Genomic DNA, 25802 nt, shown 5'->3' with positions numbered 1-25802 from the left:
TATATATTTATCAATTGCGCGAAACAGAGAAACTAGGGTTTTTGGGGTGAGATCATAAGCACAACAGGAAGGAGACGGCGGCGTAGAGAAAGTAAGAAGAGGGGAAAATGAAGACGATACTGTCATCAGAGACAATGGACATACCGGACGGCGTTAAGATTAAGGTGAACGCCAAGATTATAGAGGTAGAGGGACCTCGAGGAAAGCTCACCCGCAATTTCAAGCACCTAAACCTTGATTTCCAACTTATTAAGGAAGAGGAAACAGGGAAAAGGAAGCTGAAGATAGAGGCGTGGTTTGGGTCAAGGAAGACCAGCGCAGCCATAAGGACGGCACTGAGCCATGTTGAGAATCTAATCACCGGTGTCACTAAGGGTTACCGCTACAAGATGCGTTTTGTCTATGCTCACTTCCCCATCAACGCCTCTATCACCAACTCCAACACTGCTATTGAGATCCGTAACTTTCTTGGCGAGAAGAAGGTTCCTCTCTCACTTTCACCTTATAACATATTTGGTTTTTTTTCTTGTGCTAATAACATTTCTATTTATTTACATGGATTTTGGTTTTTGATTGATTAATTGATTGAAATGCATCATCTTTGAATCCAACTACATTGAACAATTGCTGATTATTACCAGAGACTAGTTTGCAATTTGATCAACATCTGATGCATCGTTGTACATTGATTGACAACGTGTTGATATATTATATACTAACTAATAGTCTAGTAAGATTTTGCCTATTTATTAATCAAAATTTTCATGTATCAGATGGGTCTTTGATTGGTTACATGAATGATTTTGTTTATTTTGTTTTGGGGTGCTTGTTTCAGGTCAGGAAAGTTGATATGTTGGAAGGAGTAACTGTTGTGCGATCTGAGAAGGTTAAAGACGAGCTTGTTTTGGATGGCAGTGACATTGAATTAGTGTCTCGCTCTGCTGCCCTGATTAACCAGGTCTCCTTTCTCTCTCCTTCTATGCTCTGTTTTTTCTCGCAAGCATCTTTCATTTTACAATGTATTACTATTGTGCATAATTTGCTTTTATGTTCTGACTAATCTATTTTATTAATATTGTTCCCTTTTTTATGACAGAAATGCCATGTCAAGAACAAAGATATCAGGAAATTCCTTGACGGCATCTACGTCAGCGAGAAAGGAACTATTGTTGAAGAAGCTTAAGGAGACTAGAATTAGGTTATTTTTCTTGGTTGTGAGGATGCGTTTTTGGTTAATTTTCTGGAGATATTTTGTTATAAAGTTTGGATTTACTTATTGGTCTTAGCTCAGTTGAATTGACACACCTTATGTTTTAATTGTTTGACTGTTGGTGTGCCATGGGAAGTTTAAAGAAATTTTTTAGCCATTTCAAGTTATGCATCTTGCTCTGTTGCCTGGTTTTTCTTTTCCAGATGATTTTCACTCTCCATATCTCACCTTAACTTGTTCTTTTCATGAATGCGAATTCTGAATCCATTGTGAATTTGCTCTTTATTGATTCTGTTTACACAGATGTTTACGTGTTGCACTAAACATGATTCCCATTAGTGTTTTTCCCCCTGCCTTTTGAGGTTCTTTGTGGATGTGGGTGGAGGCTAATGAGTTAAGAACTCTATCAGTTAAGAACTTGTCTGGTGAAACATGAAGACCTCTAAAGACTTGAGGCGAGTTAAGTCCTTGTAACTTGTTATCTCGGTTTGACTCCTTTGTTTTGCCGTATTGCTTGTGCTTGTAAATGTAACTATATATATTTGTTCTTAAGTGATTTGTGCAAGTGGGTTGAGTCTGGGTTTGAATTTTAATCAGGTCTGCAAGTCAAGAAAGATCAGTGCTTTGTTTGGATCTGTATCTGCAGTGTCCATGAAACTTAAATTTTGACTCAATTGTCTTATTTGTGCTTAGCCAATAAATTATGCATCAGAAAAGAAAAAGTGTAGTTGAGTTCTGGATCTTGCAGTTGCTTGGATTCTTGACCAGGAGTAGAAGCAGTAATCAGGTAAAGTTTGAAACCGATCTACTTCTTGTAGTAATGGCATAATGCTAAATGATGCTTGAAATGTGAATGCTTGTAGCTAGGGCCATAATTGAATTAAATCCAGCTGAACTTTAATGAGTTCTAGCATCTCGATTCGGGATTCAAGTTCTTATATTTAAGCTCGATACGAAGTTCACGAGTAGCTCGAGCTCGATTCATAAATATTTTATTTATTATGCTAAGTTAAATAGTTATATAATAAAAAAGTCCGAGCAAGTTAAAACATTTTTTTGTATTAATTATTATTATTATTATTATATAAATATTATAGTTTATTATTATTATTGTTATTATTACTACTCTATAGATATATATGTATATATTATATAGGTAATATGAATTATGTATTTATAATGTATATATTAATATTATTATTATACATATGCAAAATTTTAAAGGGGTAATTACTATTTACCTTATATGTTTTTCTATATAATAAGAGTTACCTTTTAATATTTAAAAATTATATCTTTTCATTATTTTTCTTGTAATTTTCATAAAAAAAAATTTTATCACGGAATATTTGGTAAATAATAATTTGGTTTTATATTATTTGCTCTTCGGATTAATATTTATAGGAAGGATAAATTCACTACGAGATTAATCTTTTAAGAAATTATAAACTATATATTATAAAGATTAACTATCATATAAAAATACTAAAAATAAATTTAAACATGTAAAATTAATATTTTAGAGAAATAAAATGTAAAACAAATATAATAAACTATGAAATAAATATGCAATGATTATGATGTATTAAAATCATATGATAAAATTAGTATTTAGCTTAGCTATTTATTAGGTGATCCTCTTGTTTATTTTAAACGCTTAGATCTAATGAATGAGGTGATGATGTGTTTTTTCTTTTAGCCACTCAAATGAATGATGCAATTAAAGTATCTTATACCTATATAGATTAAAACAAAGATGGTGTCTCTAATTTATTCAATCTAAAAATTTTATAACAATTATAATTATTAAATTGATATGATGGCTAACTAATAATAATAAGTGAAACTTTTAGAGATACTAATTTTTTACTAAAATGATTTAAAAGAGTTTACAATACAATAAAATGATTTCTTATCTAACATTTTATATATATCATTTATCTTTTATACATATAACATAATTAAAAATAACAGATAAAGAATTTATCTTCATCTCATTTGTAATATTTTATAGCTAAATATAATTTTAATTTTATTTAAAAAATCATGATTAAACTAATTATCTAATTTTATTTAATTAGTTAGACTTTTAATTTCACTGTATAAAATCTTTCTAACCAACTAAAAAATGTCAAATCTTATAAGACTTGACAAATTTAAATAATAATTAAAAAAAAATGTTAATAATAGTTAATAATATCTTTATTAAAATAGTGATCACTATTCAATAATTAACATTATTGTTTTTACTCAATTTTTATATAATTCATATATGAAATCTGGTATAATCATCGGAGTGGATATGAGATTTAAAGTTTAATATTTCTTTTTGACATTTCTTTCTTTGATTTGAGGTTAAATTTTAGACTTCTATTCCCCATTTTCATGTAAGATATCAAGATATAGAATAATTATTTAAAAATAAACTTTTACCTAAAAAAAATCTAATAAAATCTTATAATAGTGATCATTTTATATTAATTTATCAAATAGTATTTTATCAAGTAATATTTTAAGGTCACTACTATTATATTTTATACAAATGGTTATTATTATTTTTTTTTTGTGTTTGGGCATCCACTTAATTGATCATTTCTTAAGTTTAAATTTCAAATTTTTAGACGTTAAAACATTATTATAATCAAAACATTGATGTTAATAATGCACTAAGAACAAAATAACGATTATTATTAGAAGAAGAGTGTTTAGCCATTATGTTAATTAAACTCGATGAAACATATGTGTAAATGCTCCTATTTCAATTTGTAGAGTGCAATGAATTATTATGAATGAAAAGATTATGTAAAAGGAGCTCAATATACAATCTTAAACTTGATAAAAACCCAATTATATAAAAAAATTACATTTACATAAATTTATACATCACTCAATATTTTTGTTTTTCTTTTTTGAAAGAACATATTCAAAACTAATGAGGAATATATATATATATATATAAAACCATAAACATCTGTCCATTTTAATTTTATGGAGTATGTATACGTATATTAGTAAAATTTAATTGATCAAATTCTTTTTTTAATTTAGATTTGTTATTCTCTTAAAATTCTACTTTATAACCAACACTAAAACTCCTAATAGAGTTGAATTTCTAAAATTATTAATTATTAATATCAATTTTAGTAAATGATTAAATTAATTCAATTAATTAAACAATTAGTAAAGTTATTTTAGTAAAATTTTCAATTTTATCAAAATTCTACTTTATAACCAATATTAAGAATCCTAATAAAGTTAAACTTTTAGAATTATTAATTATTAATTTCAATTTTAATGAATGACTAAATTAATCCAATTAATTAAATAATCTGTAAGGCTTTTTTAATAAATTTGTCTGTCCTCTCTCATTTGCACTTTTATATATATTATGATTATGATATGATACGATGGAGGTAAAGAATCATTTATCAAATAAATAAATACCGAGGTTCATAAATAGTAAAAAGACTAAACTGAATACTTATGAAACTAGCATGACATATTTAATCTAATGGTCATTATAATTAAATAGAAAGATATAAAAATAATACAAAAAGTAAAAGCTCAATTTAAATTAAGAATCCTTCAAATAGGAAGATGATTAGTCATCATTCTCTACTTCTTGAAAAACTTCTTAGATCTAAAAAGAACAGTAAAAAACTAAACTAAAGTGTTTGTGGAAGATGAATTGTAGAAAATTACAAAAAGATGAATAATGGACAGGTGCAGACTAAATGTTCACTGTTGTTTAACTGATTTCCACTACTTATAGAGATTCCCTTTGCAGAGCCTTCTTCCAAGTACAAAACTTTTAAGAGTTATCTCCTATAACTCTTAACTATCATAACTTAAATAAATAATTGACAACGGTCCATAATTACATAAAAGAATTAATTAATCCCCCCTTGGACCTTTTATATATTTGGCAGGCTTGTAAAATTAGTAGTCCACGCATTTTTAATTATGGGTCTTGGTAGCAACATTTCTATTTAAGCCCATTTTTTAATATTCAGTATATTTTTTTCCTTTTTGACAATTAACACATGAAATTAGGCAATAAAGCAAAAGTGAGGTAATAAACACATATTTTCACATATTATGTATATAAAACATACTATAAGTACTAAAATACCTTAATTATATATATATATATATATATATATATATATATATATATATATATATATATATATATATATATATATATACCTTTACCCTTTGTAGAGGGAAGAGGACGACTTTGGAGTCGCCCGGCTTTGGAAAAATTTGCTCGTAGATGGTTCGGTAGGGATTGAACCATTTGTTTTTGTATTCTTCCACCCTTTGAATGAATTCAGGTCTTCACGAGCAAGCCATTCCCCGAATTTGTTTGGCTTGATCGGCTTTGAAGGGGATCCATTTGTTGTTGAACTGGATCCGGTTGATTAATTTCTTCTTGGATTATCTCAGTCCAAGTCCTGATGGGCTTTGAAGTTGAAGGGAGAACTTCCTTCACTGGGCTTTGAATTTGGGCCGGTTTTGAACTAGCCGTGGACTTTTCTTCTTTGGACTTCGATTTTCTTGGCATTTTGTATCACTCCTGTTTTTGTAAGAACTCTCTGGTTAGAAAGTCAGGAATAGAATTTGATTCTCCTCGAATAAATTCAATCTCAAAATCAAAAACGGATAAGATAGCTTGCCAACGGGCGAAAATCTGTTTTGAAGCTATACTATTAAGCCCCTTACCAGAGAAGGTCTAGATACTTCCATATTAGCCGTCCTTAGGGATGCTAGGTTTACAAATTTCTATGATTCCCTGTTAGGTACTGTTGAGTCGAGCCTCAATAAAGGACCTATTTCTTTCAATTGTTTTCCAAATATCACGATTTCTTTAAACGATAAAAATGTTTTAAAGAGCATCGTTCTTCAAATCAAAACGCACAATTACAAAATGCTTGAAGGATCTATTCCGATAGCATTATTTTTCAAAATTCATTACAAAGCTATGATTTCTGCCTTTGGTTCCAAACACAAGCTTCACTCACCAAAAGGAGAAACACTGTTCCTACAAACAGATCTATCCAAATCCAACGCAACTATTCCAAAGACCATTCAATGGAAAGACATTACACTTCCAGAAGAATGGATCCTTGAAGGTGCAACCCAACCTACTTCTCCAAAGCAAACAGAACTCAGAACTTAGAAGAACTTAGAAGAGAAAGAAGCTCTTCTGTTATCTAGTTCTTACAGAAGAAATTAGAGTGAAAAGAGTGAGTGAGAGAGAGAGAAATCTTGTAACTCCTCTTGTAAGTCTATATTCTTCTTGTTTCAAAGTTTTACAAAGTTGTATGATTGTTTAAAGCTTTCAAAGTTGTTTATATGTTTATGTTCAAAGTCTGTTATTATCAATAAAGCATTCAAAGTTTCGTTCTTTGTCTATCTTCTTTTTCCCTGTTTCTTTCATCAAGCGTATGCTCTGTGCTTGCCTCGTAAGAGGATCCTGCACATCAGAAACTTGCTGATTGTTTCTGTCCAAATTTATTTTCAGATCTATAAGTTTATAGGCTGGAAAACAGATTCTGCAAGAGCATTTAAAGCTCCCACAGGCTGCTGAAAGCGTGAATCTGGTTACAACGCCACGAACTTAGATTTAAATCTTCACTGCTTACTATTTTCTTCTAATTTGGTATCAGAGCCAATTGGGTTCCGGGATTAGAAGCATATCTACATTATAAAGATTTTACATTCATTTTAGACTGCATCAGGTTTCCTATAGGCAAGTTCTGTTCATTTTATGCGCAGTAGTAAGACTCGACAGGCGTAAAGTCGAGAGTCGTGGTCCAGCTTGTCTAGAAAGTTATTTTGGTTTAGGTTAAAATGAATTTAGAACCTTTTTCCGTAGATCTTCTTCTTTCTCAAATTCTTCCGCCTCTGAATCATCGAGGTACAAGGTTCAGTAAATAGTGAAGAAATCACTATTGAAGATTTTTCAAAGCATATTGACGATTGGGAAATACCCAAAGTCCAAAAGAAACAAATTTATGAGTTTTCAAAGTTCCCTCTCTTCAAGACTGATTTTACAATCAAGACTGAAGAAAAAGATATCCAAATTTCAAAACCTTTTGAAGAGATTTATCTCTTAAATCCAAAGACCCTCCAAAAGCATATGGAAAAGGATTATAAGTATATCCACATAGGTCTAGTCCAGGTAGGTATTAAGCCCCTTACCAGAGAAGGTCTAGATACTTCCATATTAGCCGTCCTTAGGGATGCTAGGTTTACAAATTTCTATGTTTCCCTGTTAGGTACTGTTGAGTCGAGCCTCAATAAAGGACATATTTCTTTCAATTGTTTTCCAAATATCACGATTTCTTTAAACGATAAAAATGTTTTAAAGAGCATCGTTCTTCAAATCAAAACTCACAATTACAAAATGCTTGAAGGATCTATTCCGATAGCATTAATTTTCAAAATTCATTACAAAGCTATGATTTCTGCCTTTGGTTCCAAACACAAGCTTCACTCACCAAAAGGAGAAACACTGTTCCTACAAACAGATCTATCTAAATCCAACGCAACTATTCCAAAGACCATTCAATGGAAAGACATTACACTTCCAGAAGAATGGATCCTTGAAGGTGCAACCCAACCTACTTCTCCAAAGCAAACAGAACCAAACACAAACCTTAAACACATAGCCCAATATCCAGATGGAAAGGTAAAGATCACATTCAACAGAAAGTCAACTTCCTCTAGATTTTCTGATGATGGTTCTTCAACCTCGACCATAGATATTGGAAGGGTATCCAAAATTCCCTCTGTTATCTATGCTCCTTACAGAGAACCAATTCTATCTCAAACTCAACCCAGATTTTCAACATCTGATATTCCAAAAACACTCCAGAATGTTGATTACCAAAGCAACATCTCCGGACGATCTACATCGATCAAAGAATGATGGCGAAGATATAGAGATAACCTCTACCCCATCTTCACCATCACCATCAGCCATTACCCAAAACCTTGAGAGATCAACATGATTTCAAATGAGTTTGAAATTGATAAAAACTCTTGCATGAAGATTTCTATTCAAAGAAAAACCATCTTAAGAAACTTTGGTTTTTAAGAATTTTTAAAAGAAAAGATAGTATTCGGAAAAATACTATCAATTTTGCATTCAAAACAAAGCCCAAATCAAATTTTTTGATTAGTTTCAAATTTACTGCAAAGAAAATGGTATCCTTTATCCCTTTAAGGATAAGTCCATTAGTCCTGTCACAGTAAGGAACAAAGCCCCTGAGTGGAAGGTAGGAGAAAACCTAACTGTCCAGTCTGAACATCCTCCCCTTAGGAAGATAACCATTCCTTATGGAGAGAGTGAGATAGAGGCTACACCTTACAAATTGGTAGGCGAAGACCTAGATAGGAATGTCAAGAACATTGTTCGTGAACAATTTCTCAAATACCCTGTCTAAACACTATAGGAAAGCAAACTGGTTAGAATAGAAAACCGGATTCAAAAGCCCCTGTAGTGGTGACATCTCCAATCCCTAGTACTGGTCAACCAAAAGAGTCGAACTAGTCAGAAAAGCTTAAAAACCCAGTTTTTAAGCCTTATCAGCTTACAAAGCCGAGCCAAGACCATTTCCAAAAGCAAACTGAGTTTGCCAAAGCAGTCAGAGAACAGCTAAGTAGATTAGCAACCTCTGAGTCGTCCAAAAACCTAGTACCAGATACTCCTCAAAGTAGTAGGAATATCAGTGCTATAGGACAAGCCCAAAGTGATGAGTCTAACGATTCAGAGCTTGAAAGCCCCATTCCAAAACCCTTCAATATCAACAGATTGGGAATCCAAGCCCCTAGATTGACCTGGAATACTCCTAGGAGTACTGCTCCAGATCTAGGAATTGAAAATAGGAACAACATCCTAACCCAGTCTAGATTCAATGCCTCCTCCGTCTATGAATGGAATATAGATGGAATGTCTGAGTACAACATCCTTGGTCTCTTGCAACAGATGACCATGGCAGCCAATGCCTATAAAACCTAAAGTGGTACCTACTGTTCAGGAACTCCAGAAGGAGATAAAAACCATCAAAACAGAACTCAAAGAGTTGAAAGAAAAACAACAAAATGATTCTGTTTTGCTTCAAAGCCTGATCCTCAAACAGAATAGTGATTCTGATTCTGATGAGGAAAATGATTTTCAAAACCTTGAAGTTTATGAAAATGTTCCTGAAAACTTTATCAATGTTTTAAAGGAAATTACTTCAAGAAAATATTTGATTCAAATAAAGCTTGTTTTTCCTGGTGATTTCCAGATAGAAACCATCGCGTTGTTTGATACAGGAGCAGACCTCAATTGTATCAACTGCGAACTGGTTCCTAAAAGGTTTCATCAAGAAACCAAAGAAAGGCTAACTTCAGCCAATTCTTCAAAAATTAAGATTGCTGGTAAAACTGAAGCCGCAATTCTTAATAATAACATTGCTTTAAAGAATGTTTTTATTCTTACAAAGGATCTTCAGCAAACTGTTATCTTAGGGACTCCGTTTATCAATTTGATAACTCCCTTTAAAGTGACAACTGCTGGAATCATTTTCAAAGCTAAAGATTCAAAGATTGTTTTTCCTTTTCTAGAAAAACCAAAAAAGAGAATCCTAGATCAACTGCAAAATGATTTTATTCAAAGAAAAATTTCTGATTTTCAAATGAAGATTAAGAATGAACTCTGTTCTGATCTTCCAAATGCTTTTTGGAATCGAAAACAACATATGGTAGATTTGCCATATGAAAACGATTTTTCAGATAAGCAAATCCCTACTAAAGCCAGACCCATTCAGATGAATGAGTCTTTAGAAAGCCATTGCAGACTAGAGATTAAAGATCTTGAGTCTAAAGATTTAATTTCAAAGTCTAGATCACCTTGGTCTTGTGCAGCTTTCTATGTCAATAAGAATAGCGAGATAGAAAGAGGAACTCCTAGGGTAGTGATCAACTACAAACCCCTGAACGAAGCTCTTAAGTGGATTAGGTATCCTATTCCAAATAAGAAAGATCTTTTACAAAAACTGCATTCTGCATTCATCTTTTCAAAGTTTGACATGAAATCAGGATTTTGGCAAATCCAGATTGATCCAAAAGATCGTTACAAAACGGCATTTACAGTCCCATTCGGTCAATATGAGTGGAATGTCATGCCTTTTGGATTAAAAAATGCCCCTTCTGAATTTCAAAAAATTATGAATGACATTTTTAATCCATTTTCAAAGTTCTGCATTGTCTACATAGATGATGTTTTAATCTTTTCAAATTCCATTGAACAACATTTTAAACACCTAGAAACGTTTTTCTATGTTGTTAAGAAAAATGGTTTAGTGGTTTCAAAGTCTAAGATATCTCTTTTTCAAACAAAAATTAGATTTCTTGGTCATTACATCTCTCGGGGTACAATTACTCCAATTGAGAGATCCCTTGCATTCACTTCAAAGTTTTCAGATAAAATTTTGGAAAAAACCCAGCTTCAAAGATTTCTTGGTAGTTTAAATTATGTCATGGATTTTTATCCTAATTTAAACTGTCTCGCAAAGCCCCTGCATGATAGGCTAAGGAAAAACCCCCCTCCTTGGTCTGATCAGCATACAAAGATAGTCCAAAGCATTAAAAAACAAGTTTTAGAAATTCCTTGCCTGCATCTAGCTGATCCTTCTGCATTTAAGATTGTAGAAACGGATGCATCAGAGAAGCAGTGAACATAAGAGAAGCAGTGAAGATTTAGATCTAAGTTCATGGCGTTGTAACCAGATTCACGCTTTCAGCAGCCTGTGGGAGCTTTAAATGCTCTTGCAGAATCTGTTTTCCAGCCTATAAACTTATAGATCTGAAAATAAATTTGGACAGAAACAATCAGCAAGTTTCTGATGTGCAGGATCCTCTTACGAGGCAAGCACAGAGCATACGCTTGATGAAAGAAACAGGGAAGAAGAAGATAGACAAAGAACGAAACTTTGAATGCTTTATTGATAATAACAGACTTTGAACATAAACATATAAACAACTTTGAAAGCTTTAAACAATCATACAACTTTGTAAAACTTTGAAACAAGAAGAATATAGACTTACAAGAGGAGTTACAAGATTTCTCTCTCTCTCACTCACTCTTTTCACTCTAATTTCTTCTGTGAGAACTAGATAACAGAAGAGCTTCTTTTTCTAAGTTCTTCTAAGTTCTGAGTTCTGAGGGATGAAGGAGGAGGACTCCTCTATATATAGAGGTCTTGGAGCTTTGGATACTTGTCACGGGCTTTGGAAGCTTTGCTTGGTGGAGTAGAAATGATTCCACTTGTCTTTGGAGTCTTGTGGAGATGCTTCACATGCTTTGGAGTCTTTTGATAATGCCAACCGTCTTTTGAGAAAGTTGTCGGCCATGCTTTGAAGGAATCTTATGCTTTTTTGACTTTTTTTTCTTTTGTCTTTTGTCTTTTGTCTTTTCTTTTCTTTTCTTTTTCTTTTTCTTTTTTCTTTTTCTTTTCTTTTTCTTTTTCTTTTTTCTTTTTCTTTTCTTTTACTGGGCTTTAGTGTGAGCTTTTTGGCCCAACAAAAAGGATTCTGCACAGAAAGCCCCTCAAAATTGGTTTCAAAGATTTTTCCTCCAGGTTGGTTTTTTAAACCCTGGAATATTTCAAAGCCTCAGGCTTATTACCAGTCAATCCTTGAGGTTACTGGTTCAGCCAAATTCAAGCATTTCAAAAAGACAAAGCCCATAAAGACCCTCGCATATTCAACATGCACAATCCAAAGAATCCTTCACCCGTCCGATTGGGGTATGGATTTACACTCTCTTCGCTCCTTCCCTACTTCTAAAAAGAACCTACCCTTCAAATCTAAACACCTCTTTCTCCTATTGGGATTACCAGCAAGCCTGGTTCAATACCTTTCTTATCCAAAACGAAGGTAGAAGCCACTCCTGGCTATTCTACTTCGATACCAATATCCAAACCTCCAAAATCCCTTACTGGTTTAAACAGTGGTGGAATTACTACGGTAATGCCCCTGAGACTCTTATTCCCGAAGTCTTACCCCTGTTCAACCTCTTCAAAGCAAATTACAAACCAAATTCCATGGAAAAGCGTTTTCCCCCGCTTCTCCTTTTCTGTTCAAATTTCTTTTTACCCTGGGTATGTGTATGGTACTTTCACTTCAATCTGCTTCCAGATGGTGAGATTACACTTATCCGTCGATTTAAAGTAAAATGGTGGGATAAATTCAACCACCAAGACAAACTGTCCCTAAAAGCCGTTCAAAACTTCTTGACCAAACATAGCTTATTGCCTCCTCCTAAAGAACAAACAACGTTCTTGGCACAGAAGTCTTTTCTCCTTCCAAAGCTTGCCGCAGCCCAAACCGAAGAAGATTTCCTACAACTTATAAAACAGTTGTCTGAGACAGCTTCTTCTAAAGGCAAATCCAAAGCCTCATCATCATCCTCTTCCAGCGCTAGTACTGCTGCATTCGATTTGGATGATCCAGCGGGAGACGATTGTTATGGGATACTCAAAATCTCATAAATATTATCTCCTCCTTTAAAAGCCCATGGGTTAAAAATCAGAAATGGTAGCCCAAGGTTATTTTTGTTGGGCCAAAAAGCCCACACTAAAGCCCAGTAAAAGAAAAGAAAAAGAAAAAAGAAAAAAAAAAAGAAAAGAAAAAGAAAAAAGAAAAAGAAAAAGAAAAGAAAAAGAAAAAATAAAAAGAAAAAGAAAAGAAAAGAAAAGACAAAAGACAAAAGAAAAAAGTCAAAAAAGCATAAGATTCCTTCAAAGCATGGCCGACAACTTTCTCAAAAGACGGTTGGCATTATCAAAAGACTCCAAAGCATGAGAAGCATCTCCACAAGACTCCAAAGACAAGTGGAATCATTTCTACTCCACCAAGCAAAGCTTCCAAAGCCCGTGACAAGTATCCAAAGCTCCAAGACCTCTATATATAGAGGAGTCCTCCTCCTTCATCCCTCAGAACTCAGAACTTAGAAGAACTTAGAAGAGAAAGAAGCTCTTCTGTTATCTAGTTCTCACAGAAGAAATTAGAGTGAAAAGAGTGAGTGAGAGAGAGAGAAATCTTGTAACTCCTCTTGTAAGTCTATGTTCTTCTTGTTTCAAAGTTTTACAAAGTTGTATGATTGTTTAAAGCTTTCAAAGTTGTTTATATGTTTATGTTCAAAGTCTGTTATTATCAATAAAGCATTCAAAGTTTCGTTCTTTGTCTATCTTCTTCTTCCCTATTTCTTTCATCAAGCGTATGCTCTGTGCTTGCCTCGTAAGAGGATCCTGCACATCAGAAACTTGCTGATTGTTTCTGTCCAAATTTATTTTCAGATCTATAAGTTTATAGGCTGGAAAACAGATTCTGCAAGAGCATTTAAAGCTCCCACAGGCTGCTGAAAGCGTGAATCTGGTTACAACGCCACGAACTTAGATCTAAATCTTCACTGCCTACTATTTTCTTCTATTTCCTAGATCTCGTTCTAATTTGGTACCCCCACACTTAAATCTTTATTTGTCCTCGAGTAAATAGCAACTTAATAATTAATCTTTGCAAAAACAATGAAGAATATTCATACTCAGCTTAAAAATATTATTCAAAAGAATCTCACTAATGTAGAGATTATGCCAATCCAAGAAGGCTAGAATCATAATTTTTTTTTTAAAAGATGTAAACTCAATCATTGTTAGTTAAAAGATTCTAGCATCCATTATTTACACATGTTTCAACAAATAACTAACTCATTATCAAAAGATACAACTATATGCATAATTAAATCATCATAACCTTATTCAAAAGGCAAAAATCTTCATTTACAAACAAAAGATCAATAGGCATTTATATATTTGCTTTTCAAGCTCTTCTTTTCCTTTCTTTTATTTTTCTTTATGCTTATACCCCTTAGATTTTCATCTAGATACTTGGAGAATTTCCTTCTTTCTTGAGATATCAAGTCTTTTTATGTAAATATAAATATGAATAATGAACGCATCTAATTACTCAACAAAACATACATCAAGATGCTTTGCATATTCATAATCTTAATTACTTTTTACACATTAATCAACATTGGTCATGAAGATCTCTAATTACTAAGCAATTAAAATTAGCGGAGTAAAATTATTAAACTTAGATTTTTTACTTGCCCATATCATATCTTACAAACTTAGGTAAACTAATTTAATAATAAGAAAATAATAATCTAAATCATATACTTCTAATTATATCCAACTCAAACTTGCCAAACTACTCATCATGTCTATATGCAAAGAATGAACACTTGACCATTTAAGTACAAATAACTCATGAATTCATATTTATACATGTTTAAAAATTAATTCAAGAATTCAAAGGTCAATATTGTAGCATTCCTTCATTGATTCTTTATATAGATTAATAACAAAAAGCTGAATAGAAAAATTTTAAATCTGTAAAAATTAATCAAAAGTTACTAAATACATGACATATCTAATAATATAAAAAATAAAATAATTATTCTAGTTCCTCTCCCCTACACTTATTTCTGACATTGCCCTCAAAGTCATAGGCATATATGAATAATCAAATAAGGGAGAAAAAGATAGAATATTTTCTTGATAATTTGAAGTGCAACTTGTTTGCCTTAAATAATCATCATCCAAAATTCACCTTAAATAAAACTTAAAGAACCATCATTAATAAGAAATACATTAGTTAAAATAAAATACTAAAATTAAAATATAAATTTATGATTACAAAACACGTATAAATTAAATCCTAAATGGCTAGAAAGCATAGAATCCCTAACGTAGCTAAAAGTAAAAATAAAATTTCTAAGGTAGCTAGATATCTAAGTCCTAAAAATAGAAAAATAAAGATTCTAACATAAAAGCTAAAATCAATGATAAGGTGGGGATGATGGTGGTGATGGAGCATCAAAATGAACTGATTCGAAATAGCAATCGAGCTTGTATGCTTGTCGGCGTTGGCTCCTCTCCACATTAGCCAAGTAGGAGTCGAAAGCGTCGAGCTTTTGGTTAAAGTTGGTGTTCATAGTGTGTAGTTGATTCAATACTTGATGCCAACCTTGACTACTCCATTTTTGCCGTCTTCTTTCTTCATTATCCGATTCCTCCTCCCTCTCTTCTCTTAGTGGCTCTTCTCTAGCCACACTACCACTATCTTCACTTGATTCGTGCTTAAAAGTAATATGTTCATCACGACAATTAACTAAATTAGCTTTAATTAAGACCTTGATATCCAAATTCCCCGTGGAGGGTAATTCCTCAAATGGATAAGACTTCACATGAAAACTACAAAGATACATAGCCAAACCCGTAAAAATATTGCCCTAATCAATATAATTCTTAGGTCTAGCCAGGATCTTTGTAAGCTGTGCAAAATAAAATATGCAGAAGGGATAGATTTATGGGTATCCAAACACCATAAGAAATTTAGCTCTTGTTTAGTCATCTTATTTGTCTATTTTCTACCAAATATATGCCTCCACATATAAACTTTAAAATAAACAAATAACAATGAAAATTAAAGACATTATTTCGCATGTTAACCTCATGTTTGTCTTGACCTTTGAGTTTCTTCTAAAACTTTTCAATATCAAAGTTATGATGTGGCTCACAAATATTTTTCCTCTTCAATCCAAAAGCTTACACAATAGTATTACAAGTAATCATATAATTATGCCTAAATAATCTAACTTTTTAATCTCTTTATTATTGGAAGGATTGTATTGTAGAGTTGTGAAAAATTTTAAATTCAATTTACTATATGAGGATAATGCTCCGAAAGCAAAATCTTCCATCCTAACCTATCCAAAAGAATCATCATTCTCTCAAAAATACCTAATTTAATTAAAGGAGTATCCAAAAACTTATATGAAATTTGCTCTCTTAAGGCAAGACAAAAGAATTTATTACCCTTCTTATGGGTATAGATGTCAAAAGGAGCTCCATAATTTGCCAGTAAACTTGGTTCTTCTTTACAAGGGTTTAGTACTATTTTCTTTCGCTTTGCTTTTTTTTTTTTTTTAATTCTTATTCTTGGGGCCATTTTTGAGTTTTAGGATAGATGTAATAAAAATTTCAGGTTAGAAACTCTTAATAGTTGAGATAAAAGTTTAGATTTTTGTAGAGAGAGAAGGAAAACAAGGAGAGAGAAAATTGAAAGCAATGTTAATAGAAGAAAGTGATGTAAGAGAGAGAAAAGAAAATATTTATATAAGAGAAATTATGATTTTTAGTGTGTTTTAATTTAAATAAATAACTTCTATTTTTAATTATTTAAAAATCAATCATTTTGGTTCTTTTAATTGGGTACATTTGAATACAACTTTTTTTTTTAATGAGATTCAAAATTATATTAAAATAATTTTTTTTAGATGATTCTATTTGAAAAAGAGTCCAACGATCATTATTTTTTTTTAATTTTATATATTTTATTCGATTTTTTTGGGAAAAGTATGGAATCTCCACACCCATTGTTGAGCCTACTTCTATGTACATTTGAGTTGTCAATGCTCTATTGAATATCATTTGCTCAGAGGAAAATCTCATTCCTTCTGTTTAAAAAAAAGTATAATAATAAGTATCATTTGATCTTCCTAAGCATTATAGAGATTCATACTCATGGTAATATCAAAAAAATACAATAAACAATTAATTGATACACAACTTTCCATGAGAAAGGCAGGTTTCTGAAGATAGAATATCAGGTTTCCATGGAATTGCTTGGGAGAAGCTACCAGCCTCCCACCATGACACACATTTTATAAAATATACAATTGCAGTAATGTGGTGATGCTGTTGTTTGTTCAAAGTTGCATTTACCAAGGAATTGACTTCAGACCCCAAAGCTTCATATGTGCAAATACTTGCAAATTTCACATCTACAAATATAAGTATATAAATTTAATTTTTAAAAATATATTAAATATAGTTTCGAATTATTTTTTAATTATATTTAATAAGAATTAAAATACTAAATAAATATATTTAAAAAATTAATAAAAATATATCTATAACATATAAATATATAAAACAGATATAATAGGTATTACTCGAATCGAATCTGATCCAATTCCAAATCCGTCCCAATCTACCCTATTACTATTTCTAATTTGGAACTCACCAAATAATTAGAGCGAGAATCACTCTTTTATTTTCTTAAATTTTTTTTAATATAATTGTGATTAATTAATGGGACGAAACCGGAGAGGCCAAACCCATCTCAAACCTCCTCAATACTATTCTTAATTTGGATCTCACTAAGTAATTAGAGAGAGAATCACTCTTTTATTTTCTTATAATTTTTTAATATAATTGTGATTAAGTGATGTACTTTAGTCATTATTTTAAAAAATTAGACCATATGGTTAAATTGCCGACATGATTGATTCAGTTAAAATATATATAAAAAAATTTAAAATTTTTATCAAATTGAAATTTAACCAGTTAAAGCGAGTAGTTTATCAATTTTTAACTAATTCAGGTGACTAATTGGACCAGTTTTTTCAAAAAAAAATTAGTTAGACCAATAATCCAATTGTTCTGACCGATTGAGCTGATGATGAAACCGGTTTTTAATACACTGTTCTGAGTACCCTTTCGTGCAATTTAGCAAATTCAGCATCCCTGTCAATTAAAAGCTGCTATCATCCCTTACTTGTATTTTTAACTTAGAACCCTAGTGATCAATAAGGTAAGGAGCAAGCTTAGTTATCAATTGGGTAATACATATTAGAAGCACATAATGTGATTATACCAAATACTTATTTCATTCTATATAATATATAATAAGACACTCAGATTTTGTATACAATTTGTTATACCTCAGTCAATGCCATATTACAAAAACAAAAACTTGCAATTTGACATCTGTGATCTATTCTTCTCTCTTTCACTCTTATTATACTGCAAATCAAACTGTTTTCCAAGGCGGGTGAAAAGTTTAAGCCTCCTTCACCTCAGCCAAAAGCATACCCACCACTCACACACATTACAATATATTAAAACTTGAACGGTAAAAAACATTGAAGATCCCCCTTCACTACAAACTCAAACTTGCTAACAAACTCATACATATGGGGTGTATTTTTCAAAAAACAAAAAATAGACTTCCCCATGACCATATATATATATATATATTTATATATACTAGATACACTTGTATATGATAGGACTAGTAGTTAAAAAGGAAAGAAATTAACTGGTAAGAAGGATATTTTTGTTAGAGGTAATGGGCTAGCTAATTAATTAAAATTCTGAATAAGGGTTAGGTGACTGTGGGATTCAGAAAACTAGAATTGCATTCCAGTGTAGGTTTGGCCAAAAGCCCAGTTAGAGGGAGCCGCATTGTTGGAGATGACAGTTCGTCCATCACTTGTTGTGACTTTGAAAGAGAGGGATTGTCCATTCAGGTAGGAGCTGCTCTGCCAGTTCTGTCCCCAGTTCCTGGACATGGCCTGCCAGTTGGTATTAGAGCCCTTTATGGAAACAGCAACAATATCACCAGCTCCGCCAACATTTGTTATTAGCACTAGATTAAAGTAGGAATGCCCATTGATAGTGAATCTAATTCCACCTGTCTTCCTGCAAGGAACTCTGCAACCAAACAAGTTTGATATTTTAAAGTTAAGAAGTCACCCCAAAACCCAATATTAATAGTACAAGCAAGTAAATGCAATGCAATAGTACTTACCTTCTGTATTGAACAGGGACAATACCAGCTCTATATTGAGCGATGCGTTGGAAAACAGGCTGAGAAAGATCAAAGTGTTGCTGGGGAGGGTTGCACCACCCTCCATTATTATTGGGCAGGGCTAAGTTTGGTGGGCAAAAATTAGTTGCAGTGATTATAATAGAACCTGGTAAGCACCATTTATTGTCATTTACACATTTAATCTCAAAGCATGCTCCACAGCTCAGTCCACTGTTGAAAAGAGCTGTACTCAATGCTGCTGTGTTTGTTCCATAACCCTGACTGTATAGATTTCCATATCCACAAGCCCCACCTGCAAATTGAAGGCAAGAAATTAAACCATTTGATTATTTTACCAAAAAGGTGAAGGCAAAAAATGGGTAAATTAAGAAATTTACCCATCGTCCCAGATGCATCACCCCCTCCATAGAAAGTGGCATGAGCATTAGTCCACCCACTTCCATACCCCTCAACTGTTCTCAAAATACTGAGAAGGGCTACAATGGTGTATATAAGCAGTTCCATTTCCCGCTACCAGAAGAACAAGAATATTGTTATAGGAGGAAATGAACAGATAGCTGAAGCAAATATAGTTAGAAAGGTAGAGAAAGAATGTGACATGGAAGTAAGGGAGATTAGTTGTTTATATAGATGGGAATTCAATTAAAGAAAGTGGATGCATGTTTAGAATAGAAAAAATAAAATAAATTAGAAAGTATAATATGGGTAGTATTATATAAAAAATAAGAATCTTAACAACTAACCGAAACTCAATAGCCAGTGGGTTATTGGAATAGTCAACTGAAAAAGTAACTTTTGATCCTATCTTGTAAAGAGGGTGTTTTGCTGCGGTCTCAACGCAACCTATACTTATTTTTTACTAAACAGTTATATTAAGATGTTCGGTGGAAATTTAAGAAACAACAACCGATTGCTGGTTTAATTTCAATCAGATGCTAATTGTATCAGTTTTATTTTATAGCTTTTTCTTATTAGCTGTAAGTTATTTTAATTTTTATTTATTTATTTAAACACTATTACTTTTATTAAAACTTATTAATAATAATTTTTTTATGTTGATATCGTATAATTAAATTTTTATATTTTATAATAAATAATTATTATTTTAAGATTATTTTTAATAGTTAAATAATTACAATATTTATAATTATGGTATTTAAAATTAGAAATTTTTATTAGTATAATTTAAATTTAAATTTTTACGTTTAAAATAATTTTTATAAATATTTTTAACAATAAATACAATTGAGCTAAAAAAATTAACTATAATATTTTTAATTATAATAAGTTGTTTTTATTAATATGTACCATTGAATATAATATAATAAAATAAATGGTCATTTAACATACTAACAGTAATGCTAATGAAATCTTACTAAATAGTTTAATTTATCAACCATTAGTTATCAGTAATCAGCTACTAGCTATCAGCTACCAGATACCAGCTGTATTGATCAACCGAATCAAATAGATCATAAAACCAATAAACCCATCATTAAAATTGGAATACTCTAGTTTATGATTAATTTTTGTGCACGCATACTTATTTCGAATTTGAATTTCAGTTAAAAAGATTAACATACTGTTTTAATTGAATGTCATTTTTAATTGAGTGACTGAAATGGAAAGAAAATTGAGCTTTAATTATTGAACTGATACCAACATTAATCTAATTACTATAGTAGTGAATAAAATATATATATATATAATAATAATAATAATAATAAAGTGAGTGAAGTTCAGAACTAAAAGGAAATTAGTCTGATAATATGTTTAGTTGACAGTTAATTTATAGTTAAAGTCAATAACAGAACTGATTCTGGAACAGAAAGCAATTTCTTTTGATGGTCCAAAGACAACTGAAAAATGGACATTTCTGAACAAGTTTATGCTATTCTAAGTATCTGTAGCCAAAAGGAAAAAGAGTTGAAATTCCAAGCTCTGAGCTTTCCCTTTCCTTTATATAATTAACAATTACACTAACACCATATCTTAAACATAACTCATGTCCTTTAATGCTTGATGCCTACTAGTCATCAAATACTTTATATGAATGCTAACAAGTGGCTGCCCCATTTGACCTCATTATTTAGCAAATCTAAACAATTGAATATATAATAACTTATTGCATGACTATTTATATAATGCCTCATTAAATAAGATTAATGATATTTATTTATATTACTGAATTTATATTAATTAGTCAATTTAATATTTTAATTTTCAATTCAACTTAACATATATCTAAATTTTATTTTTTAGAGGCACTGAATAAAAAAAATATTATTAAAAGGTATTAAAACATTATTGTTATAAATATGTTTTTAATTATTACAATATTATGTATCTAATGACTCATTGCATCCAATACTTTTTCCTTAGTAGACTAAGCAAAGAATGGGTAGAAATCAATTAGCATATTAACAAGAACTTGATGCCCCAAGTAGGCACATGGGAAATATATGACAAGTAGATGTTGATGTGGGGGAATCCACCTCTACCTCTGACTTTCTTTTTATTTTATTTTTCACCATTTTTATAAGGAAAGAATCTCATGCATATTTATGCAAAGTGATTAATAAAAAAGTTTACAAAGGAAATTTGACCACCTCAATTTCAGGATCTTATGGATTACATCAAAGTGGTTTTGCATGTGGCAAACCCTTCTGCTTCCCTTTTCTTTTTTGCTTTTACCCTTTTTTTTTTTAATTTCTCTAAGGCTTCGCAAGAAATCTTAGCTGTACCCATCTTTTATGAGTAATGCACGCAGATGTAAGTAGAATTAAATAGGCTAAAAGGTGTTTCAATATCACAATAGAACTATTTAAGATGTCTATTAAGTTATATAAAAAATTTAAAGTATTAATAAATGAATAAAATTCTAATGTGCAAATGTGCATTTTGCACCATCTCTATACTAGGCAGATTTCGCTCAGCGTAAGGAGATGGCTATCTTCTGTTATGTAGCCAACGGTCTATTGAGTCTCCTATAAATAAAAAAGATATAAATTTTGTAAAAAGAAATTAAAAAAAAAAGGAAGTTATGTGTAAACATGATTAATTAGAAGTGTAATTAATAAAGAAAATGATGAGATGCCATAACTTGTACGCAATATTTAAAAGCACTAACTAATAATATTATTAAATGAATATGAAAAATGTAAATTGCATTTGAAGGGAACAGTGTGATGAATTGGCGCCGCAAAATTAGAAGGAAGAAGTAATATGAATAAGTTAGTTATTGTTATCACTTATCAGTCGTTCGTACCAAATAACCATTTTAATGTGTACTTATTTCTGTCCCTCTCTTATCTATCTATTGCTTCCAAAAATCTTCTTCCATTTATTTACTCTTTTTTATATATTAATTTTTTAGATAAACGCATCTTTACCCTCTGTATTATTATTATTATTATTATTATTATTTTTGACAATTTTTTATATTTATATTTTTATTGATATTGGGTCATTTTTTAAAAATAAGTTAGTGTGTATACTACACGCTCCGTTAATGAGAGTAAAAATAAATTTTTGAATTTTCTTTATTAATTTTTTTATAGACTTTTGTCCTATGTATTTTTATTTTTTGACAATAAATTCTTATATTTTTATTTTTAATAATAATAACCTCTTGATATTTATTATTTAAACTTTAATTAATAATAAATAATAAAATATTATAATCTAAGTTAAGTTATTACTTTAATTTATAATATTTATAAAATTAGTCGAACCACAAATAGAATTAGTTCACGATCCGCAAGAAAATTCTCCACTCTGCCGCTTGTAGGAGTTTGGCCTCTGACTGAGTCCTAGTGTGGCTAATTATCCTCTCGAATTAGCTACTGATCATTGCTTTGGTAAACTATTAACTCACTAACTAGCTAATCAGACACGAACCCTTTCTCGAGCGGATTTTTCCTTTTGCTCCATAGCCTACATGGTATTAGAAATTGTTTCTAGCTGTTGTTGAACTCCATGGATATTAGTTGGTCATTAGCATTTGTATATTTTATTAATAGATTTGTGGTTTGTCTAATCCTTTAAATATTATTATTTAAAATAATAAGTTAAATATATTATAATATTTTTATTATTTATTGTTAATCAAACTTTAAACAATAAATCTCAGGGATTATTGTTGCTAAAAATAAAAGTATAAGGATTTATTGTCAAAAAAATAAAATTATGGAGGGAAGATATTTATAAAATGTTTGATAAAGAAAACTCAAAAGTATCATTTGCACTCATTAATGGAGCATGTAACAAGCACACTAATTTGTCCCTAAAAAAGACCTAATGTCAATAAAAATAAAAATGTATTAACTCAATGTGGACAAATAAAAGTGCAAGGGGGAATTGTCAAAAGCAATATAATTGCAGGGGGCCAAATATGCTTTTATCTTTTTTTCTTTTTCACTCACGAGCATTGCATATGAATATTCATAATTTGACTCGTTATATGTTAAAAAATAAATATAATATATTGAAATACCTTATGGCAATCAAGAGAGAACAAATTGATTGTTTACAAAAATCAATTTCAACTAAAGACTTTTACTTTGAAATACTTGAGGATCAAAACCAATATTAGCGGAAACAATTAACCAAAGCAATTAAGCAATCTAACGTGAGAATGCAAATAATAAAATGAGCATAAGTAACTATAAAATCTTAAAAAGAGAAAATTAAATTCAAGAGTTTATAGTGGTCGGCCAACTCCTTACTTACATTCACTCCTCAAGCTTCACTTAAGATTTTCATGATCAATAATCAATTTATAGATGCAAAATTAAATTCAAATATTTTTAAGCTTATACTCAAACATTTTACAAATATTTCAATAACTAATGCTCAAACCTAAGTGTATCTTAAGTCTCATACTCTAACACAAGTATTTTTTTCATGGCTAACGTTTAAATCCTTATAATATAACAAACTTAATTTCTTTCAAACCCAACTCTCCTTAACCAATAAAGTGTCTGGAAAGTCCTATAAGGTTTTCTAAAATAACCCAATCAAGATTCAATCTTGAATCTTGTTAAAAAGATGTTTTAATGGGGTTACAAGAAAAATCTAACTCACTCTCTATAAATAAGCTCCAAAACATAAGTAGAGTGAGCTTCTTACCTTCGTACGAAGTGTTTCAATATAAATAATGAAGAACAAGAGGGTTTGATGATGATTTAATTTCATATTGATGTTTGACAATTTTTCTTACTTGTATATGCACTTTGGAAAACTCAAGAACATGATTATTTATGGCTCTAAAAATTGGTTTCTCGAGTGTTCACAGCTAGGAATACCTTGTTTCATGGTTAGGAACTTTAACTATGAAGCCTTATGTGGTTTTTGAACTTCTGGAGAGGAATACTTTCACATCTCCCTCTCTCTATCTATAGAAAGAGATCCGCTGCGTGAGCAACCTGACTGGGTCTTCCTAAAGAATTTCATAAGTGAAGTTAGAATCTCGGATCGATCACTCCTCAATGCTTCAGTAAAGGAATCTCGAATCGGGATCAAAGAAGGGTCCTTTTTTATGGGCATGAATCTTGATTCGTGGTTGTGATTACTCTCTTTAACGATTGAGAAGATTTGTTCATGACTGTAAATCTTCAACTTCATAGCTGGAAAGTCTAGTCACGAATCCATCTATGGTATCTTTAAAGTTTAGGGAGGGAAGATCCTTAACTGGCGTGAATTTTGGTTCATGGCCGCGAATCTTCACATTTATGACTAGGAAGTCTACTCATGAATTCTTCTTTTCCTTTTATCTTTGAGCTGCAAAATTTTCACAAGCGGGAACTTTATTACACAGTTGGAAAAGTGAGATTCATAAGCATGAAGAAAAGTTCATGAACGTGAATCTACCTTGATATATATTTACTTTATTCATCAATGGCAATGAAAGAGTACCTAATAACAGCAACAACTTGTACGTGTGAGAGTCGAGTAGTTGACCTGGGGATATGAGCTCTACATCTGACCTCGCGCACGTTCGTCCTGGAGCTCGCAATAGTCCTTGCTATGACTGTGCGTAAGCTCAGCCTGGATAGAGTTCAGCTCTTAGCTGACGTGTCGCTCATCCATTGGTGGGATTTTTCTTGGCAAACTCTATAAAAGGCAAAGGGAAACTTTATATCGGGGGTTGAATTTTTTAGGATTTCCAAGTGTATGTTAAAATTCAAAGCTTTTTAAGGGAAAAAGGGTTTTTCTTAGCTTTTAAACTTTTGGATTGTAGTAGAAAATTCTTTTTTTGAAGAAATGCAAAATCAAATTAATTTCTTTTCTTGGGGAATCTCCCCCTTTACAAGGTTGTATTTTGTTTTGAATCTCTTAGAAAATCTATTTTTTTCTAAAAAACAAAGATAGCCACTTAAGAGCAAAAGACTATTCTAAAGTTCGTTTGTTTTTGTATAATTTTCACATTCATCGCATCTAAATTTCTCATCTTTGTTGCGTTGAACACATTTATTTTTCATCGCATGCACACTGTTTTTTTATATTTATTTATTGTAACCTTATTTTTGGATTTCTTATATTTCTAAGTTTCTGCCATCTTCTGGTTAGGCCTCCTGCGAGCGCTCAACCTGTACTTGCGCGAGGTCAGCTCCTTTCCTACAGATATTTTATCTTTTCATGCATATGATTTTCTAATTTGATTGAAGCGATGTCGTTTAACGGCCATAAGGACCTAAACCACTAAGCTCACACGAGGTCACCCTCGATGTGTGCGAGGTCAGGGAGCCCAAGGCTTTAAACCGATGTCGTTTGGCCCTTTGGGTTTTGTTTAGCGTGTTCCAAGGACTAGACTCTAAGCGTGAGCGAGGTCACTTTTGCTCGCGCGAGTTCACTA

The 25802-nt window shown here is 31.4% G+C and overlaps 2 protein-coding genes across 2 annotated transcripts; one reads left to right on the top strand and one right to left on the bottom strand.

The window, feature by feature from the left end:
- On the top strand, nucleotides 1–1377 carry LOC8282147 (60S ribosomal protein L9). Its single transcript, XM_002523343.4, has 3 exons — nucleotides 1–482; nucleotides 836–958; nucleotides 1097–1377. The coding sequence occupies exons 1-3, from the start codon at nucleotides 108–110 to the stop codon at nucleotides 1181–1183; spliced, it is 585 nt and encodes a 194-aa protein (XP_002523389.1). The 5' UTR covers nucleotides 1–107; the 3' UTR covers nucleotides 1184–1377.
- A 16662-nt stretch (nucleotides 1378–18039) lies between these two features.
- Nucleotides 18040–19570, bottom strand: LOC8282146 (expansin-A1). The gene is made up of 3 exons (XM_002523342.4): nucleotides 19324–19570; nucleotides 18926–19238; nucleotides 18040–18828 (listed from the first exon to the last, which is right to left on the bottom strand). Exons 1-3 carry the CDS (start codon nucleotides 19448–19450, stop codon nucleotides 18525–18527), a joined length of 744 nt encoding a protein of 247 aa, XP_002523388.1. The 5' UTR covers nucleotides 19451–19570; the 3' UTR covers nucleotides 18040–18524.
- Between the last annotated feature and the right edge of the window lie 6232 nt (nucleotides 19571–25802).

This window comes from Ricinus communis, chromosome 9 (genome assembly GCF_019578655.1).
Source record: "Ricinus communis isolate WT05 ecotype wild-type chromosome 9, ASM1957865v1, whole genome shotgun sequence".
NCBI classification, from domain to species: domain Eukaryota; kingdom Viridiplantae; phylum Streptophyta; class Magnoliopsida; order Malpighiales; family Euphorbiaceae; genus Ricinus; species Ricinus communis.
This window is presented reverse-complemented; position numbering and strand designations above follow the sequence as displayed.

Bases quoted from the DNA above. Each gene is read 5' to 3' on its own strand.
- LOC8282146 (XM_002523342.4), bottom strand. From the start codon at position 19,450: ATGGAACTGCTTATATACACCATTGTAGCCCTTCTCAGTATTTTGAGA. The intron at 19,239-19,323 runs GTAAATTTCTTA...TTCAATTTGCAG, and splicing joins TGATGCATCTGGGACGATGG to GTGGGGCTTGTGGATATGGA. The intron at 18,829-18,925 runs GTAAGTACTATT...GTTTGGTTGCAG, and splicing joins GTCCCTGTTCAATACAGAAG to AGTTCCTTGCAGGAAGACAG.
- LOC8282147 (XM_002523343.4), top strand. From the start codon at position 108: ATGAAGACGATACTGTCATCAGAGACAATGGACATACCGGACGGCGTT. The intron at 483-835 runs GTTCCTCTCTCA...TGCTTGTTTCAG, and splicing joins ACTTTCTTGGCGAGAAGAAG to GTCAGGAAAGTTGATATGTT. The intron at 959-1,096 runs GTCTCCTTTCTC...TTTTTATGACAG, and splicing joins CTGCTGCCCTGATTAACCAG to AAATGCCATGTCAAGAACAA.